The 21,309-nt window shown below is 43.8% G+C and overlaps 1 protein-coding gene across 1 annotated transcript in view; it reads right to left on the bottom strand.

Moving 5' to 3' along the window:
- LOC139413572 (disco-interacting protein 2 homolog B-A-like) overlaps window positions 1–21,309 on the bottom strand; it is a 78,720-nt gene that overhangs the window by 8,911 nt on the left and 48,500 nt on the right. The window contains exons 7-29 of the mRNA XM_071161088.1: window positions 21,032–21,151; window positions 20,622–20,819; window positions 19,295–19,386; window positions 18,715–18,825; window positions 15,237–15,360; window positions 11,675–11,784; window positions 11,497–11,599; window positions 11,297–11,361; window positions 11,120–11,213; window positions 10,907–11,026; window positions 10,542–10,656; window positions 10,180–10,319; window positions 9,115–9,251; window positions 8,907–8,987; window positions 8,681–8,808; window positions 6,563–6,677; window positions 6,239–6,440; window positions 5,976–6,088; window positions 5,621–5,644; window positions 3,524–3,604; window positions 3,274–3,397; window positions 3,018–3,139; window positions 2,736–2,847 (exon numbers count right to left, since the gene is read on the bottom strand). Of these exons, the coding sequence (XP_071017189.1) occupies window positions 2,736–2,847; window positions 3,018–3,139; window positions 3,274–3,397; window positions 3,524–3,604; window positions 5,621–5,644; window positions 5,976–6,088; window positions 6,239–6,440; window positions 6,563–6,677; window positions 8,681–8,808; window positions 8,907–8,987; window positions 9,115–9,251; window positions 10,180–10,319; window positions 10,542–10,656; window positions 10,907–11,026; window positions 11,120–11,213; window positions 11,297–11,361; window positions 11,497–11,599; window positions 11,675–11,784; window positions 15,237–15,360; window positions 18,715–18,825; window positions 19,295–19,386; window positions 20,622–20,819; window positions 21,032–21,151 (2,631 nt within the window). The remainder of the gene's footprint in view (window positions 1–2,735; window positions 2,848–3,017; window positions 3,140–3,273; window positions 3,398–3,523; window positions 3,605–5,620; window positions 5,645–5,975; window positions 6,089–6,238; window positions 6,441–6,562; window positions 6,678–8,680; window positions 8,809–8,906; window positions 8,988–9,114; window positions 9,252–10,179; window positions 10,320–10,541; window positions 10,657–10,906; window positions 11,027–11,119; window positions 11,214–11,296; window positions 11,362–11,496; window positions 11,600–11,674; window positions 11,785–15,236; window positions 15,361–18,714; window positions 18,826–19,294; window positions 19,387–20,621; window positions 20,820–21,031; window positions 21,152–21,309) is intronic.

The raw sequence follows: 21,309 nt of genomic DNA, 5'->3' as shown, positions 1-21,309 counted from the left end.
TGGCCAGGTATGTACTGTATGTAAGACCCATGGCAAGGGTTCTCGAAGTGGGGTGCGGTGGTACTGCAGGGGGTCTGCAGCCAGATCTCAAAATAAATAAATATATACAGTACCAGCCAAAAGTTTGGACACACCTACTGAGTCAAGGTTATTGCTGTATTTCTTTGCTATTTTCTACATTGTAGAATAATAGTGAATACAACAAAACTATGAAATAACACATTTGGAATCATGTAGTAACCAAAAAAGTGTAAAACAAATAAAAATATATTTTATATGAGATTCTAAGTTGCCACCCATTGCTTTGAAGACAGCTTAACTAGGCAAGTCAGTTAAGAACAAATTATTTTTTACAATGACGGCCTACCCTGGCCAAACTCTAACGACGCTGGGCCAATTGCGCGCCAGCCTATGGAACTCCCAATCACGCCCAGTTGTGATACAGCCTGGAATCTAAACAGGGTCTGTAGTGACACCTCTAGCACTGAGATGCAGTGCCTTAGACCGCTGCGCCACTCATGTGCCTGTCACTGAGGAGTGGCTTCCGTCTGGTCACTCTATCATGAAGGCCTGATTGGTGGAGTGTTACAGAGATGGTTGTCCTTCTGGAAGGTTCTCCCATCCCCACAGAGGAACTCTGTCAGAATAACCACAGAGTTCTTGGTCACCTCCCTGACCAAGGCCCTTCTCACCCGATTGCTCAGTTTGGCTGGGCAGCCAGCTGTAGGAAGACTGTGGGACCTTATATAGAGAGGTGTGTGCCTTTCCAAATCATGTCCAATCAATTGAATTTACCACAGGTGTACTCCAATCAAGTTGTAGAAACATCTCATGGATGATCAATGGAAACAGGATGGACCTGAGCTCAATTTCGAGTCTCATAGCAAAGGGTCTGAATACTTGTGTACTTGTAATACATTTGTCATTATGGGGTATTGTGTTTTAAAATAAGGCTGTAACGTAGCAACATTTAGAAAAAGGGAAGGGGTCTTCTGCACTGTATATATATTTTTTTAACAAAAATAAATACAAATGAATATTACTAGCAACGACAGATTAAACAAATGTTGGAAAAGGGATCCATGAAATAAGTTTAGAGGGTGTAATACAATGTGATATGATTTATCTACAATTTATGTTTTTAACCCTGGGCAACATGGGCATAGGAGGCTCACAGGGATATTGGTATCCACAGCATTCCAATTCTATATTTTTCAACTCAATACTTATTGTAATACCCAAAATGACAGATTTTTAAAAAACAAATGCTCTGTTATCTAAGCAAAGTTCACCTAGCCTCATAGCAAAATGTGTGGAATTGCAGGATATTAGCTTTCAAGGTATCTCTCAACCCCAAATTCAGCCTTTGCCCAACCCCTTCAAATAAAAAATATTAATTAAAATCAGGTGAGAATTTGTGGGTTGGGATATTGCTCATAAATATTAATTTTGGGGGTGGGTAAACATAGTTGTACCTGATCCCAACCCTTTCTTACTAAAAGTCCACTGGCACGCTCTGATAAAACTATATGCATCGCGAGCAAATACAACTCTGGACAGTTAGCTCACAGTGGTAAGGCGTGGAGTTCCTGACATCTATTGCAAATGAACTCAGATTGGTCTTGGGTACTGTATAAAAACCTACAACTACTACCAGGGCGAGCCCTCTCACAGGTATGCTTTCACTTTTCAGAATTAGACATGTGGGCACAGGATGAATACTGTAAATTAAGGATAAAAAAATTAGAAAAAAACATCTGCCCCATGTGGGATTAGAACAACCATTGAACTATGAGCCAACCAACTGTCTTAGCAGACTGCACCACCAGTCATAGTAGTTGGGAGAAACTACAACCAGCTGACATGACTACCATTGTCATCTATTTCCTGTTATGATAGAGGTAGCTATGATTCTAAACGTATGAACCTCATATCCTACATGTTTTTTTGTCTCTTTGCAAAAGCACATAGATGTGTATGAAACGGTAAGCAAAAACATAGAATTTGTTAATATGCTGAAATGTGCCTTACTGCCTTTAGTATTTTGTGTAATGTCAGTAGTTGAGATATGGAAGCACCATGCTAAATATATTGGCACACTCCACTTATCAAGACCATTGCCAAACAAGTTACGCTGTCACCTACTTTTATAGTTAGCCTTGAGGTGGTACCACCCAGCTTATCTAGAAGGGAGTGTCTTTCATACTGAACGCCTCCCTTGATGACAGATAGGCACCTTCTCAAAGCGCTTCTACATCAGCATTTCAATGCTATATTTGAATCGCTAGGGACAAAAAAGAGCTAGATTTACTACTAAAAGACCAAAATATATCACTTTTGCTACGCTGTCAAAATGAGGACTTGACATGTTTCACTATAACTAAGCCTAAAACATCTGATTAAAAAAGAAAGTTATGTTTTTCCCATGAAAGTTACTCTTTAAAGCAGCAACAACAAAACATCTCTGTGCCCCATGACAAAATGTGTAGACATGCAGAAAGTAGCTTGAAAACTGCGAAAATTCTCTGATGTCAATAGGCTGCCCTTTAAAATGTTCCTTCCCAGAAAATGCAATTGTTTGTCTGGCCATGCACTGCTGAAGTCATAGTAAAACTCCTTGTATGCTATTTTTATCTCATTTGAGTTGTGTTCTGATGAGGGTGTCCCTGATGAATTTGCCATCACAAAAGGGGTCCCCTGCGACACCTTGTTTTAGAACCCCTGTTCTATGGTACCTGTGTCTATGATTGTCGGCCATGTTTTAATGTTCACAGTGGCAGCAGCCTCTTTGGAGCGCAGGATCCTCATGAGGTTCTGAGTGGTGAGGATACAGGCAGCTTTACTGACCTGGGGACAGACAGAGGCACCACAAACAACATGTTAGTTTGTAGAAAAATATGGTTCCAACTTCCTACCCTAGGAAGACCAAAATAATGACACCCAAACACCATGCTCATAAAATAGCACCCAACCTCATTCACTCAGGTGATCAAAAGATAGCACACATACACACTTACGTCAATGATCATGCGGACAGTGGGCAGTGTGGCTGCCAGGTTCTGTGGGTGAGGAGGTCTGACAGTGACAGGAACACAGCCAGCATACAGGCAGCCATAGAAAGAGGCTATCAGATCAATACCTAGAGTGAGAGACAGAACGAGAAAGTGACGATAACTGTAAGTCATCCTGAATGGGTATGACTATGCCAGTATCAGTGCCAGTATGACAGATGGACAAACAGAGACAGGAGGACGGACAGACGGAAGGACCCACCAGGAGGGTAGAGCAGCACCACGTTGTTTCCGGTGTTGACGCTGCCTTTCTCTGTGAGAGCCGCTGCAATCTTCTCCGCCCGCTTGTGCAGCTGCACACACGTTGCTGTGGATACAACTAGACCCTGAAGCACAGGAGTTAGAGAGGGTAGGGAAAAGGGGTTTATTTACAACTGGGCCCAACTGTATATGGGCAGGGGGTTCTGTTTATTGTCTGTGTGAGAGTGAGTCTATAAGTGTGAGAGTGCTACCTTTGCATTGAGCAGCACATAGAGACAGTGGTCTGGATCAGTCTGTGCCCTCCACTGTAGAGCCTCGGACAGGAACTGGTGCTGAGGAGAGAAAAGAGGGTCAAAGTTCATTCCATAGCAATCATGTCAATATGGATATCAATGTTATATCAACAAGATTTTTTACCTTATAATAAATTGATTTCAAGTTATGCCAAAATAACCACAAAGAAATATAATATATGTTTTATTTTGCTGATGGGAGGAACTCGATAGAACTTTAATTTCCTCAAGTTCATTCTCTTAAGTTAAGTCTAAGGTCATGAAGATGGTCAATACAGTCACTCAGCAGTAAATAACCCTGGAGCCAAAATGTCCTCCGTAAGCAGCTTTTCTACCAGGAGGAAGGAAACTGTCACTCCCATTGGCAAATCAACAAGCAAATGGACAATTTAGAACATGCAGCATTAGCCAAACTACTTCTTAAAATAATGAACTGATTTCAGTTGTAGCTAACAGCAATGATTGGGAGAGATCCATTGGGGAGAGAAAGCAAAGCACATAAAGAGGAGATGTGAATGTCTGGATGTCTGGAAGATGGCTTGCCAGAGACTTCCTCTGAGTCCACACAACTCTGCAGATCAGCAAGGCCTGTGTGTGTGTGTAGCAACAGTCATCAACAACAACAAAAAATATTCTAATAAATGCAACAGTTGGACAATGGATAAAGATACTCCACATTTTTTTAAAAATGTTTTAAATAATCAGATAGACTAAATTATAGCACATAAATATTTTAGTTCAGGGAGTTTGGTGGGAATTCAGGTATTCAACTTATTGTCAAATGTCACTTTTATTTCTTAGAATGCAACCATATATACATTTTCTAGAATCTACTCATATATACATTTTCTAGAATCTACTCATATATACACATTTTCTAGAATCTACTCATATATACACATTCTAATGCTATTTTATTTTACATTTTGTGTTAAAAGAAAGAAAATGTGATGTGCTGATTTGCATGAATCCATCTGAAAACATGAACATAAAGGGGTGGAATAGGGCTGCTACCTCTACAAACGTGCTCTATTTAGGACTACACTCAACTGCGCTGTCTCCACTGTCTCATGAATTACTGTAGTCACGTTCTGTTGCATAATTCAACAAGTGTGTCAATAGCAGGATACCCTCGGATTAAAAACCAACAAGCCTCTAGATGACACCTATCTACACATACTTTACATTGTTTGCGAGATCAGACATAACATCACTACAATCTGTGTTCATTTTTGGAAGTTGCTTTCATTTAAGTTCACCTCATTTGTAAACATTTCAACGATATTAAATTAGAACTTTTTTCAATTCCCTAAAAATGAACACCCATCAAATCAAAAGTGATCTTTCTTCTCTTTCTTGTGATGTAAGCATTGAGACGAGGCATTAAATCCCAGACAAAGCTTTAGTGTTCTTATAGATGCAACGAAAAGACAATGTATTCCATTGAGCCCATTTCAGCCATTACCGGGGGGTGTTTGACTGTTTGATTACAAACATTTATACAGTCGTAATGTTAAAGGGAAAAAACGTCAGGCACAAGCAAGAAAGTGAAAATGAAAGAGTCGCAGGAGTAAAATGAAGGCAATCACAATCTAACGATATTTAAGTGACAAGTGGATTTTGCACCCCTCAAACACAGGAAACACATGGCTGAAAAGGACAGCTCCTCAAGTTGGAGGGGCATGCGAGTTGCTAGTGTGTGTTTGTGTATATGTGTACTATTTTGAACATTCAGAGGTGATGGAGGGCAATGGAAGGCATGTGGCATCAGGTGGCATTAAGAGGTACGCCGACAGATTGTCACCATAACTGTGCTGTGATCCAGAAAAATAACAGAAAACTGAATAATACATTGGCACATGCAGATTCCGAGCATTACTTCTGACACCATGCAAGAGCTCACATCTTGCCAGAACTTGCATCCATAGAAAGATCTGTGTGTGCAACTGAAGAATGGCTCCATTCACATTTGGAGCTTCACTGTACAGCACATTCCAGACAGAAGCAAAGGTAGGACCAGGGTGTTACAGAGTTAGAGGGGGCAGTAGCTCTTACCATGATAGTAGGCCACATACGGAGCTATATAGATCCAGAGAGATGGGTGCATTAGGGCAGAGGAGAGGAGAGAATGCATCATGTTGCCCACATGGTTTACCAGCTATCTTGTCCTGTCCAACTAAATAGCTAGTAAACACTTATTGGACCACTGGTGGCAACCAATATGGTAGTATTATGCCGCTGGCAGCCCAACAGCATACTGACCGTGAGTCGGCATGCCATTGTTAGTAGTGTTGGCTACCACCAGGTTATTAGTGCCAGCTACCGCTATCGTCCTTACCCTGCTATGGTCCAACGTGCATGTGGGTCCTTTCTAACTGGTGAGATGAGAGAGGTCCTGAGGTGGTCCTACCTTCCTGACCAGGTCCTGGTCCTCGATCATTCCCAGATCCCTGCCTGCTGCCTGGGCTATCCTCTTCCCTGCTACCAGGTTCCCCACCATGATGGAGGCTGGACCCACACCCACTAAAGAGAAAGAGAGAGAGAGAATATGTGAAAGAGAGAATGCATATTTACAACCAGATAAACAGTCCCTAGCTCAAAAGACATGGTAACTGTAAGCCAAATCAATTGCTAAGTTTTGCTGTATGATCCCCTGAACTGAGCCTACTGTACCTGGCTGTTTCTGCCGTGGTTTGGGGAGGTTGGTGACACAGGTATGGGGGCACATGAGGATGTTACAGGGGTGCAGGTTGCCGTCCAGGAAGTTCTGCTTGGTCTCAAAGATGTGGATCCCTCCCAGGTGGGTCTTGGGTAACGTGTTGGCAGGTACCAGGGCTAGGCTGTACAGACCCACCTGGTGGATACTGTCAATGGCCTGGACAATGGATACACACATACACAACACTCCTTAGTTAGACAACTTCCCTGTACATTGAAAACAGTGGTGTTTGTTTTGGAATGTACCAAGAAAGAGGTGTTTGTAGGGGGGTTAGCTACCTGCAGTACTCGGCTCATCCACTGGAAGCTGTCCTCCTCACTTGCATCTGGCCTCTGCTCTGCCACAACCACAATCCTCTCATCATAGAACACCGTCACAGAGAACACCGCAATCCTGACACACACACGCGGATTAGAATGTCTACTCTGCAATGATCCATAGTCACACACACACACATAGTTGAAGTCGGAAGTTTACATACGCTTAGGTTGGAGTCATTACAACTCGTTTTTCAACCACTCCACAAATTTCTTGTTAACAAACTATAGTTTTGGCAAGTCGGTTAGGACATCTACTTTGTGCATGACACAAGTAATTTTTCCAACAATTGATTACAGACAGATTATTTCACTTATAATTCACTGTATCACAATTCCAGTGGGTCAGAAGTTTACATACACTAAGTTGATTGTGCCTTTAAACAGCTTGGAAAATTACAGAAAATGATGTCATGGCTTTAGAAGCTTCTGATAGGCTAATTGACATCATTTGAGTCAATTTGAGATGTACCTGTGGATGTATTTCAAGGCCTACCCTCAAACTCTGTGCCTATTTGCTTGACATCATGGGAAAATCAAAAGAAATCAGCCAAGACTTCAGAAAAAAACATTGTAGACCTGCACACATCTGGTTCATCCTTGGAAGCAATTTCAAAACGCCTGAAGGTACCCGTTCATCTGTACAAACAATAGAACGCAAGTATAAACACCATGGTACCATGCAGCCGTCATACCGCTCAGGAAGGAAACGCGTTCTGTCTCCTAGAGATGAACGTACTTTGGTGCGAAAAGTACAAATCAATCCCACAACAACAGCAAAGGAGCTTGTAAAGATGCTGGAGGAAACAGGTACAAAAGTATCTATATGCACAGTAAAACAAGTCATACTGTATATCGACATAACCTGAAAGGCCGCTCAGCAAGGAAGAAGCCACTGCTCCAAAACCGACATAAAAAATACAGACTAAGGTTTGCAACTGCACATGGGGACAAAGATCGTAGTTTTTGGAGCAATGTCCTCTGGTCTGATGAAACAGAAATATAACTGTTTGGCCATAATGACCATTGCTTTGGTCATGGAGGAAAAAGGGGGAGGCTTGCAAGCCGAAGAACACCATCTCAATCGTGAAGCACGGGGGTGGCAGTATCATGTTGTAGGGGTGCTTTGCTGCAGGAGAGACTGGTGCACTTCACAAAATAGATGGCATCATGAGGAAAGAAAATCATGTGGATATATTGAAGCAACATCTCAAGACATCAGTCAGGAAGTTAAAGCTTGGTTGCATATGGGTCTTCCAAATGGACAATGACCCCAAGCATACTTTCAAAAAGTTGTGGCAAAATGGCTTAAGGACAACAAAGTCAAGGTATTGGAGAGGCCATCACAAAGCCCTGACCTCAATCCTATAGAAAATTTGTGGGCAGAACTGAAAAGGCGTGTGCGAGCAAGGAGGCCTACAAACCTGACTCAGTTACACCAGCTCTGTCAGGAGGAATGGGCCAAAATTCACCCAACTTATTGTGGGAAGCTTGTGGAAGGTTCCCGAAATGTTTGACCCAAGTTAAGCAATTTAAAGGCAATGCTACCAAATACTAATTGAGTGTATGTAAACTTCTGACCCACTGGGAATGTGATGAAAGAAATAAAAGCTGAAATAAATAATTCTCTACTATTATTCTGACATTTTACACTCTTAAAATAAAGTGGTGATCTTAATTGACCTAAGACAGGGAATTTTAATTAGGATTAAATGTCAGGAATTGTGAAAAACTTCCGACTTCGACTGTATTTATTCATTACACATAAATACACATCCACACATAAAGCCGAGAACACCACAATTCCTACCCACACAAAACCACTCTGAAGAAGACAATGCTCTGATCATTAGCTGATCATTCCCAAACCATAGGAATCCCCACCCACTTTAAAATGGTGGAAGCCCTCAATGACAACGTCCACGCAAAAACAAGTTATTTCCCTGTAATGATCGCTATACATCTCTATGCTCAATCCCCACTACAATTGACTCACATTGAGCACAAACTGCACAGATCTCATCCAATGTTGATTCAAATACATGCTGACCCATGCGCACACACACACACCGTAATCACCTTCCGCGATACACAGTCTTGACAGGCTCCACGGCGAGTGCTGTGGCCACCAAGTCATCAGCATTGTGTCTCCTCCCACTCACCATCAGCAGGCCTTCGTTTTTCCCCACCACAAATATCAGACTGCCCTGTAGAAGGGTTAGACACAGCCGTCAATACAGACTGACACACAAATGCTCACAGATATGGACGCACGCGCACATACACACACAACATTCCTACTTACAGGTCCTACGAAGCCTAGGAGTCCAGATCTCACAAAGGGGATCTCTCCAATAGGAGCACCAAGAGTATTGACAGGAATCACCTATAGACAGACATGTTTCATTAAAATGTCTAATAGAAGAAGTGTTGAACAGCATATTGGTGTGTCTAACCAGGTGTAAGATATGCTGTAACACATAAGGGGGAATTGAATGGTTGTGGGTCTGTACCTCAAAGGTGTTCTTGGTGACTCCTGGTAGGCCATAGTACATGTTGCCTCCGGCACGAGAGTTCACCACAATCTCCCCTATCTCATCTGTCTTACACAGCTGAGGAGGCCCTTCAGGCTTCACTATACACATCAGAGCTGCAGACACAGAGACAGGCTTCACTATACACATCAGAGCTGCAGACACAGAGACAGGCTTCACTATACACATCAGAGACACAGAGACAGGCTTCACTATACACATCAGAGACACCGAGACAGGCTTCACTATACACATCAGAGACACAGAGACAGGCTTCACTATAGACATCAGAGACAGGCTTCACTATACACATCAGAGCTGCAGACACAGATACAGGCTTCACTATACACATCAGAGACACAGAGACAGGCTTCACTATACACATCAGAGACACAGAGACAGGCTTTACTATACACATCAGAGCTGTAGACACAGATACAGGCTTCACTATACACATCAGAGACACAGAGACAGGCTTCACTATACACATCAGAGCTGCAGACACAGATACAGGCTTCACTATACACATCAGAGACACAGAGACAGGCTTCACTATACACATCAGAGCTGCAGACACAGATACAGGCTTCACTATACACATCAGAGCTGCAGACACAGATACAGGCTTCACTATACACATCAGAGACACAGAGACAGGCTTCACTATACACATCAGTGCTGCAGACACAGATACAGGCTTCACTATACACATCAGAGACACAGAGACAGGCTTCACTATACACATCAGAGACACAGAGACAGGCTTCACTATACACATCAGAGCTGCAGACACAGATACAGGCTTCACTATACACAGAGATACAGAGACCGTCAGATGCACACAATAATGCAGAAACCTATTTACACATAAAGAAACAAAATGGACATGCCGTGGAGGTGATTTGGAATCCCACTCTTGTGATGAGTGACTGTAGACTGAGACTTCTATGCCAGTTACACACATACAAATGGATTTCACTCCTGATATCTTTCCCCATTTCTCTCGCTCTTCTACACTGTGCACCCCTTATCCCCTCTCCTCACCTCCAGGCATCACGTGACCCACGTCCTGCACAGTGAGGGCAGAGTTCTTGTCCTCCGCATTGACCCTGATGACCCTGTGACTTAGACCCCCCATGGAGAGGGTGGCCCTGGCTGGGAGGGGCGTCCCCGGCACCCCCGGCCTGGGCACAGGACAGGGATTTTACTGAAAAATATACACATACTGCCGAAAGACGATCCTTTTATCCATACATGCTTTCAATCATTGAAGGTGCAGTATGTAACTTTAATTTACTCCCATTTGTCCAGAGGCAAATCAGGGTACTACAAACACATTTTGCCAAGTAGCAAAACAAAACACAAACTGTTACATTCGCCAAGAAAACCCATCAGGCCTATCCTACCTGCGGATGGCCACCGTCATGGCCTCAGGGGAGGTGGCACAGGGACAGATGACCTCTGGCTTCAAGCCGTGGATCTGGAAAACGTTGAGGAAGGCATCACAGGATGACACCGACCCTAAGGGAGAGACACAGATAGAACCATCTCACAACACTGACCATTTTTTGAGGGAATCTATTCTAACCATACAGAGCTTTGTTTTTCACTTGCAATTGTCCTATTGCATGTGGGACGTTTGCTCTATGTCAGCCCCACTGACAGCCTGGAAGTTGCCATGCAGACCAGTTCCAAGCATGTCTGCCACCTGTAGTTCCAGTGTGGCTTCCAGAGACTACATTTCCCTGCATGGCCTACATTTCACACTCACAGGGGTTGGCTCCATCAGCAACGATGAGCATGTGCAGTGATTCCAGGCTGGTGTCCCTCTGTTCCCTGTGTGCCATCATGGCCCAGTGCAGGTCACGACACTTCACCAAGGCAACGCGCGCTACGGTGGAAGATGAGGGACAAATGAGTACATTAACCTCACAGTGTTCTCATGGTCACACAGAGAGAGAGAGTGTGGAGGTGGTGTAACTACCTTTGTGTATGTGGACCCTCTGAACCCAGGAGAGAGGGCAAGCCTTCATCACAGCATAGGGGACACTGATGGTGTGGATCCTGTTCATTACACTCTGAAAGAAGAACAAAATACAACTTATTAAAGGAAAATACATATGATATGAAATCAGTTTACCTGTAACTATTATCCTCCCACCGTGAGAACTCCATGCCACAGGCCCATGTCCTTTTTAAAGTCCAGAACGTTCACTAGTGTCTCACCTAAGAACAGAAACAGATAAGTCCCTATGAGAAGCATCCTTTAAACACGTGTTCCCTGTGTATCATCCTCATACAGATGCCATAAACTTACTCTCACGATAGAATATGCCTCTCTCATATAGAGTAGTTCCTCACCCTCACAGTAGTTGCAGGCCTGGGTCAGTGCTTGGCAATGGGTCAACATGGCCACCTTAGACACAGCCACACCCATCACTGTGCCCTCCTTACTAGCCTTGTACTAGAGGGATAGAAAACACAATTATTTAAGATTAGATTAGGAGTACACACATGTGCACGTGCACACACATCTCACCTCTATGTATGCAGGGTCAGTGTTCGCTGTAGGGATGTGGGGCTGCCAATCCTTGCCAGGTTTGGTGAGGTACTTGGAATCTGTCACCACCCACTTTAGCCGAGGCCAGCCTATAAGAGACAGTCAATATCATACACCAGCCAATCAACTTCATTAAAAAGAGACTCGTAACGAAAGAGATAAGGTATCACATTTGGATCTCGAGAGACAATAGTTGTGTTTGAGATTGACCAGATTGCAGTCGCCGACTCGATGACTAAAACCACCTGGCTTCCTAAATAACTAATCATTATTATTTGTAGATCAGTCAGTCTACTTAGTTAGTCAGCTGTGACGGCTGCCGACGGCATTAGCTACCAAGAGAATTCTCTTCGATTATAATCACAGTCGTTAACACCCCCCCCCCCCCCCCACCCCACCCCCCCCCGACTACCGCCCCGTAGCACTCACTTCCGTCATCATGAAGTGCTTTGAGAGACTAGTCAAGGACCATATCACCTCCACCCTACCTGACACCCTAGACCCACTCCAATTTGCTTACCACCCAAATAGGTCCACAGACGATGCAATCTCAACCACACTGCACACTGCCCTAACCCATCTGGACAAGAGGAATACCTATGTGAGAATGCTGTTCATCGACTACAGCTCAGCATTTAACACCATAGCACCCTCCAAACTCGTCATCAAGCTCGAGACCCTGGGTCTCGACCCCGCCCTGTGCAACTGGGTACTGGACTTCCTGACGGGCCGCCCCCAGGTGGTGAGGGTAGGTAACAACATCTCCACCCCGCTGATCCTCAACACTGGGGCCCCACAAGGGTGCGTTCTGAGCCCTCTCCTGTACTCCCTGTTCACCCACGACTGCGTGGCCACGCACGCCTCCAACTCAATCATCAAGTTTGCGGAAGACACAACAGTGGTAGGCTTGATTACCAACAACAACGAGACGGCCTACAGGGAGGAGGTGAGGGCCCTCGGAGTGTGGTGTCAGGAAAATAACCTCACACTCAACATCAACAAAACTAAGGAGATGATTGTGGACTTCAGGAAACAGCAGAGGGAACACCCCCCTGTCCACATCGATGGAACAGTAGTGGAGAGGGTAGTAAGTTTTAAGTTCCTCGGCGTACACATCACAGACAAACTGAATAGGTCCACCCACACAGACAGCATCGTGAAGAAGGCGCAGCAGCGCCTCTTCAACCTCAGGAGGCTGAAGAAATTCAGCTTGTCACCAAAAGCACTCACAAACTTCTACAGATGCACAATCGAGAGCATCCTGTCGGGCCGTATCACGGCAACTGCTCCGCCCACAACCGTAAGGCTCTCCAAAGGGTAGTGAGGTCTGCACGACGCATCACCGGGGGCAAACTACCTGCCCTCCAGGACACCTACACCACCCGATGTCACAGGAAGTCCATAAAGATCATCAAGGACAACAACCACCCAAGCCACTGCCTGTTCACTCTGCTATCATCCAGAAGGCGAGGTCAGTACAGGTACATCAAAGGTGGGACCGAGAGACTGAAAAACAGCTTCTATCTCAAGGCCATCAGACTGTTAAACAGCCACCACTAACATTGAGTGGCTGCTGCCAACATACTGACTCAAATCTCTAGCCACTTTAATAATAAAAAATTTGATGTAATAAATGTATAACTAGACACTTTAACCTTTTGTGACTAGGGGGCAGTATTTTCATTTTTGGAGAAATAACGTTCCCGTAGTAAACGGGATATTTTGTCAGGACAAGATGCTAGAATATGCATATAATTGACAGCTTAGGATAGAAAACACTAACGTTTCCAAAACTGTAAAAATATTGTCTGTGAGTATAATAGAACTGATATTGCAGGCGAAAGCCTGAGAAAAATCCAATCCGGAAGTGACTCATCTTTTGAAAGCTCTGCGTTCCAATGCGTCCCTATTGAGCAGTGAATGGGCTATCAACCAGATTACTTTTTCTCCGTATTCCCCAAGGTGTCGACAGCATTGTGACGTAGTTTTACGCATTTATGTTGAAGAATACCCGTAAGCGGCTACATTGCGCAAGTGGTCACCTGATGCTCTCAGAGTGATTCTCGCGTAAAATACAGAGGTAGCCATTATTCCAATCGATCCTACTGAAAAACCAATTGTCCCGGTGGATATATTATCGAATAGATATTTGAAAAACACCTTGAGGATTGATTATAAACAACGTTTGCCATGTTTCTGTCGATATTATGGAGCTATTTTGGAATATTTTTCGGCGTTTTCGTGACTGCAATTACCGGGCGATTTCTCAGTCAAATGTGAAGAACAAACGGAGCTATTTCTCAACAACAATAATATTTTTGGAAAAATGGAACATTGGCAATCTAACTGGGAGTCTCGTGAGTGAAAACATCCGAAGCTCATCAAAGGTAAACAATTTAATTTGATTGCTTTTCAGATTTCCGTGACCAAGTTACCTGCTGCTAGCTGGACAAAATGCTATGCTAGGCTATCGATAAACTTACACAAATGCTTGTCTAGCTTTGGCTGTAAAGCATATTTTGAAAATCTGAGATGACAGGGTGATTAACAAAAGGCAAGATGTGTCTCAATATATTTCACTTGTGATTTTCATGAATAGAAATATTTATGTCCGTTGCGTTATGCTAATTAGTGTCAGTCGATGATTAGCTCCCGGACCCGGGATGGGGAGTCACTACAATGCCACTTTATATAATGTTTACATACCCTACATTACTCATCTCATATGTACAGTGGCGAGAACAAGTATTTGATACACTGCCGATTTTGAAGGTTTTCCTACTTACAAAGCATGTAGAGGTCTGTAATTTTTATCATAGGTACACTTCAACTGTGAGAGACGGAATGTAAAACAAAAATCCAGAAAATCACAATCCACACACTCAATCAAACAGACTCCAACCTTTCCACAAAGACCAGAGAGCTGTGTAAGGACATCAGGGATAAAATTGTAGACCCGCACAAGGCTGGGATGGGCTACAGGACAATAGGCAAGCAGCTTGGTGAGAAGGCAACAACTGTTGGCACAATTATTAGAAAATGGAAGAAGTTCAAGATGACGGTCAATCACCCTCGGTCTGGGGCTCCATGCAAGATCTCACCTCGTGGGGCATCAATGATCATGAGGAAGGGGTCAGCCCAGAACTACACGGCAGGACCTGGTCAATGACCTGAAGAGAGCTGGGACCACAGTCTCAAAGAAAACCATTAGTAACACACTACGCCGTCATGGATTAAAATCCTGCAGCGCACGCAAGGTCCCCTGCTCAAGCCAGCGCATGTCCAGGCCCGTCTCATCGCTTATCCATATATTTATATGTACATATTCTTATTAATTCCTTTACACTTGTGTGTAAAAGGTAGTTGTTGTGAAATTGTTAGATTACTTGCTAGATATTACTGCACGGTCGGAATTAGAAGCACAAGCATTTTGCTACACTCGCATTAACATCTGCTAACCATGTGTATGTGACCAATATAATTTGATTTGATTTCACATTGATGCTCTGGAACATGGCCAGTAATAGAGGCAGCTTCTGACCTTTAAACTGTAGAATCTCTCCGGTGGGCATCTTGGGAAGTCCCTTCAGACAGATCTCACTGGTCAGAGCCAAACTCACACTACAGCTGCCCAACAGGAAGCCTACCTGACTACTGCCTGCATCCTGGTGGCAGAACAACAATGACACATGGAGTAAATCACAGAGCAGATATACAGTTGCTTGCGAAAGTATTCACCCCCCTGGCATTTTTACTATTTTGTTGCATTACAACCTGGAATTAAAATGGATTTTGGGGGGGTTTGTATCATTTGATTTACACAACATGCCTACCACTTTGAAGATGCTAAATATTTTTTATTGTGAAACAAACAAGAAATAAGACCCCAAAAAAACAGAAAACTTGAGCGTGCATAACTATTCATCCCCCCAAAGTCAATATTTTTTAGAGCCACCTTTTGCAGTAATTACAGCTGCAAGTCTCTTGGGGTATGTCTCTATAAGCTTGGCACATCTAGCCACTGAGATTGTTGCTCATTCGTAAAGGCAAAACTGCTCTAGCTCCTTCAAATTGGATGGGTTCATATGGTGTACAGCAATCTTTAAGTCATACCATAGATTCTCAATTGGATTGAGGTCTGGGCTTTGACTAGGCCGTTCCAAGATATTTAAATGTTTCCCCTTAAACCATTTGAGTGTTGCTTTAGCAGTATGCTTAGGGTCATTGTTCTGCTGGAAGGTGAACCTCTGTCCCAGTCTCAAGTCTCTGGAAGACTGAAACAGGCTTCCCTCAAGAATTTCCCTGTATTTAGCATCATCCATCATTCCTTCAATTCTGACCAGTTTCCCAGTACCTGCCAATGAAAAACATCCCACAGCATGATGCTGCCACCACCATGCTTCACTGTGGAGATGGCGTTCTAGGGGTGATGAGAGGTGTTGGGTTTGCGCCAGACATAGCGTTTTCCTTGATGGCCAAAAAGCAACATTTTTGTCTCATCTGACCAGAGTACCTTCTTCCAAATGTTTGGGGAGTCTCCCACATGCCTTTTGGCGAACACCAAATGTGTTTGCTTGTTTTTTTCTTTAAGCAATGTCTTTTTTCTGTCCACTCTTCTATAAAGCTCAGCTATGTGGAGTGTACGGCTTAAAGTGGTTCTATGGACAGAAACTCCGATCTCTGCTGTGGAGCTTTGCAGCTCCTTCAGGGTCATCTTTGGTCTCTTTGTTGCCTCTCGGATTAATGCCCTAATTGCCTGGTCTGTGAGTTTTGGTGGGCGGCCCTCTCTTTGCAGGTTTGTTGTGGTGCCATATTCTTTCCAATTTTAATAATGGATTTAATGGTGCTCTGTGGATGTTCAAAATTTCTGATATATTTTTATAGCCTAACACTGATCTGTACTTCTCCACAACTTTGTCCCTGATCTGTTTGGAGAGCTCCTTGGTCTTCATGGTGCCTCTTGCTTCGTGGTGTTGCAGACTTTGGGGCCTTTTAGAACAGGTGTATATACAGTGCCTTGCGAAAGTATTCGGCCCCCTTGAACTTTGCGACCTTTTGCCACATTTCAGGCTTCAAACATTAAGATATAAAACTGTATTTTTTTGTGAAGAATCAACAACAAGTGGGACACAATCATGAAGTGGAATGACATTTATTGGATATTTCAAACTTTTTTAACAAATCAAAAACTGAAAAATTGGGCGTGCAAAATTATTCAGCCCCTTTACTTTCATTGCAGCAAACTCTCTCCAGAAGTTCAGTGAGGATCTCTGAATGATCCAATGTTGACCTAAATGACTAATGATGATAAATACAATCCACCTGTGTGTAATCAAGTCTCCGTATAAATGCACCTGCACTGTGATAGTCTCAGAGGTCCGTTAAAAGCGCAGAGAGCATCATGAAGAACAAGGAACACACCAGGCAGGTCCGAGATACTGTTGTGAAGAAGTTTAAAGCCGGATTTGGATACAAAAAGATTTCCCAAGCTTTAAACATCCCAAGGAGCACTGTGCAAGCGATAATATTGAAATGGAAGGAGTATCAGACCACTGCAAATCTACCAAGACCTGGCCGTCCCTCTAAACTTTCAGCTCATACAAGGAGAAGACTGATCAAAGATGCAGCCAAGAGGCCCATGATCACTCTGGATGAACTGCAGAGATCTACAGCTGAGGTGGGAGACTCTGTCCATAGGACAACAATCAGTCGTATATTGCACAAATCTGGCCTTTATGGAAAAGTGGCAAGAAGAAAGCCATTTCTTAAAGATATCCATAAAAAGTGTTGTTTAAAGTTTGCCACAAGCCACCTGGGAGACACACCAAACATGTGGAAGAAGGTGCTCTGGTCAGATGAAACCAAAATTGAACTTTTTGGCAACAATGCAAAACGTTATGTTTGGCGTAAAAGCAACACAGCTCATCACCCTGAACACACCATCCCCACTGTCAAACATGGTGGTGGCAGCATCATGGTTTGGGCCTGCTTTTCTTCAGCAGGGACAGATGGTGACCTGATGGTTAAGATGGTTAAAATTGATGGGAAGATGGATGGAGCCAAATACAGGACCATTCTGGAAGAAAACCTGATGGAGTCTGCAAAAGACCTGAGACTGGGACGGAGATTTGTCTTCCAACAAGACAATGATCCAAAACATAAAGCAAAATCTACAATGGAATGGTTCAAAAATAAACATATCCAGGTGTTAGAATGGCCAAGTCAAAGTCCAGACCTGAATCCAATCGAGAATCTGTGGAAAGAACTGAAAACTGCTGTTCACAAATGCTCTCCATCCAACCTCACTGAGCTCGAGCTGTTTTGCAAGGAGGAATGGGAAAAAATGTCAGTCTCTCGATGTGCAAAACTGATAGAGACATACCCCAAGCGACTTACAGCTGTAATCGCAGCAAAATGTGGCGCTACAAAGTATTAACTTAAGGGGGCTGAATAATTTTGCACGCCCAATTTTTCAGTTTTTGATTTGTTAAAAAAGTTTGAAATATCCAATAAATGTCGTTCCACTTCATGATTGTGTCCCACTTGTTGTTGATTCTTCACAAAAAAATACAGTTTTATATCTGTATGTTTGAAGCCTGAAATGTGGCAAAAGGTCGCAAAGTTCAAGGGGGCCGAATACTTTCGCAAGGCACTGTATACTGAGATCATGTGACAGATCATGTGACACTTAGATTGCACACAGGTGGACTTTATTTAACTAATTATGTGACTTCTGAACGTAATTGGTTGCACCAGATCTTATTCAGGGGCTTCATAGCGAATACATATGCACACACCACTTTTCTGTTTTTTGAAACAAGTATTTTTTTTATTTCACTTCACTAATTTGGACTATTTGTGTATATCCATTACATGAAATACAAATACAAATCCATTTCAATTACAGGCTGTAATGCATCAAAATAGGAAAAATGCCAAGGGGGATGAATACTTTTGCAAGGAAACTGTAACAGCATGTCAATGTCAGTTTGAATAAGTTTCAATGGCATGTCCCTTACCTTGCGAGACAGAGGTACCTCTATAGGGACAGGGATGACCTCAGCCAGCAGGCAGCCATAGAAGGCCACCAAAAACATCCCAGGGTCACTGTTAGGGTACACTAGAGCCACCTACAGGAAGAAAAAAAACTCAGTTGATGTATGGACCTCAAAGGTCCACTATGCAGAAATTGCTCCGCCATTTCCTGGTTGCTAAAATTCAAATAGTTCGCCTCATTTCAGTTTATGTGAAAAAACAAGCAAGTATTCTGTAGTGTAAAGAATCATTATACCATCTAAACCATTATCAAATATATTTTCTATAAGCAAAAATATTGTATTTTCAGCTGTTTGAAGCTGGTGTACAAAATCAAATTAAAAGATGAAAAGTTTAAGCACGGGAAGCATAGAAATAGTGCACATAGAATATATCTACCGCTTCTTAGACATGTGCTCAATGAGAATGACAGATCTATAACAATTTGGTCAATCAGATTGACCAAAAAGTTACATATTGCAGCTTTAATTTATGGGATTGTTTTGAGGCTATATCATTACGACGCAGAGGGAAGTAGAAGTAGTGTGAGTCGGTGTGTCTCACCCTGTCCCCAGGCTTGAGGACCTGCTCGTTCTTGGGCCCCAGTTTATTGAGGAGGGTGTAGGCCAGCTTCACACTGCGGCTCCACAGCTTTCCTGATGGAGGGAGAAGGGGAGGAGGGAGGAGGAGTAAGGAAAGAGGGAGGGCGGGCATCGTAAATAACAGTGGCACACTCTGACAATCAATCTCATACTCCTCCTCTCATAACCCTCCATTACTTTGATTACTCTATCCACACCATGTCTACAGGATAGTACCAACAATATCCTAAATATATAATATAAGAAATAAATGATCCAGGGCCAGACCTTGAACCTCCCTATATAGTAAGTAGAGTTATTTAAATGTAAGCAATCATATTACCGTGAGGGGGTTAAGACTGTAACGTACAGTACATCAGTGTGTACAGGGGTTTGTGTGTGGGCCAAGTGTCTTACAGTATGTCAGTGTGTACAGGGGTTTGTGTGTGGGCCAAGTGTCTTACAGTATGTTAGTGTGTACAGGGGTTTGTGTGTGGGCCAAGTTTCTTACAGTACGTCAGTGTGTACAGGGGTTTGTGTGTGGGCCAAGTTTCTTACAGTATGTCAGTGTGTACAGGGGTTTGTGTGTGGGCCAAGTTTCTTACAGTACGCCAGTGTGTACAGGGGTTTGTGTGTGGGCCAAGTTTCTTACAGTACATCAGTGTGTACAGGGGTTTGTGTGTGGGCCAAGTTTCTTACAGTATGTCAGTGTGTACAGGGGTTTGTGTGTGGGCCAAGTTTCTTACAGTATGTCAGTGTGTACAAGGGTTTGTGTGTGGGCCAAGTTTCTTACAGTATGTCAGTGTGTACAGGGGTTTGTGTGTGGGCCAAGTTTCTTACAGTATGTCAGTGTGTACAGGGGTTTGTGTGTGGGCCAAGTTTCTTACAGTATGTCAGTGTGTACATGGGTTTGTGTGTGGGCCAAGTTACTTACAGTACGTCAGTGTGTACAGGGGTTTGTGTGTGGGCCAAGTTTCTTACAGTATGTCAGTGTGTACAGGGGTTTGTGTGTGGGCCAAGTTTCTTACAGTATGTCAGTGTGTACATGGGTTTGTGTGTGGGCCAAGTATCTTACAGTACATCAGTGTGTACAGGGGTTTGTGTGTGGGCCAAGTTTCTTACAGTATGTCAGTGTGTACAGGGGTTTGTGTGTGGGCCAAGTTTCTTACAGTACATCAGTGTGTACAGGGGTTTGTGTGTGGGCCAAGTTTCTTACAGTATGTCAGTGTGTACAGGGGTTTGTGTGTGGGCCAAGTGTCTTACAGTATGTCAGTGTGTACAGGGGTTTGTGTGTGGGCCAAGTTTCGTACCGTATGTCAGTGTGTACAGGGGTTTGCCAGTGATGTCCAAGGCGGTGAGGGCGGGGCTCTTGCCCTGTGTGGCCCCCCAGCGAACCAGGGCAGCCTGGAGGGCAGGGGGCCAGTTACTGACCACCCCCAGGGGCTCCCCCTTCACTGGGATGATCGGACGTCCCTCTGGCCGCGGGGCGTTGGGGTCCGGCTGAGGCACTGGAGGAGGAGACGGGGGAGCAGTATTAACCAGAGAGCACATTTGAGGTTGGTACAGAGCAGTGGAAATAAAAAATATTGTAGGTGACATTGACAGATATATAGTCTGATCCCAGATCTGTTTGTGCTGACTGGAGTTGGCAAGACTGCACTAACAGATCTGGGACCAGGCTAAGAGAGATCTACTGATTGAAGAATAAATGGTGACTCACCCTCTACAATTTCCTCCTGGTCGTCCATGAAGAACTCACTGAGGGGGGGCCTCTTGGGCCTCTTCAAGGTGTTGAGCAGCTGCTGAATCTTAGTGGACACCCTGCTGTTAACCGGGACACCTGGAGGGTGGGGGGTGAGTGGTCCGACAAACACGGTCACACACACATACACACACTCTCCCTGCCCCGATACACAAAGCCTTCATTTCACACACAACTCTGGCCTGCCTTATTTCGCCAGAACATTTCTCCACTCTCAGTCTGCTAGTTTTTAATCA

The sequence above is a fragment of the Oncorhynchus clarkii genome, chromosome 7, assembly GCF_045791955.1.
Source record: "Oncorhynchus clarkii lewisi isolate Uvic-CL-2024 chromosome 7, UVic_Ocla_1.0, whole genome shotgun sequence".
NCBI classification, from domain to species: Eukaryota; Metazoa; Chordata; class Actinopteri; order Salmoniformes; family Salmonidae; genus Oncorhynchus; species Oncorhynchus clarkii.
The sequence above is the reverse complement of the archived record's forward strand: the minus strand, read 5'-3'. Positions and strand labels throughout refer to the sequence as shown.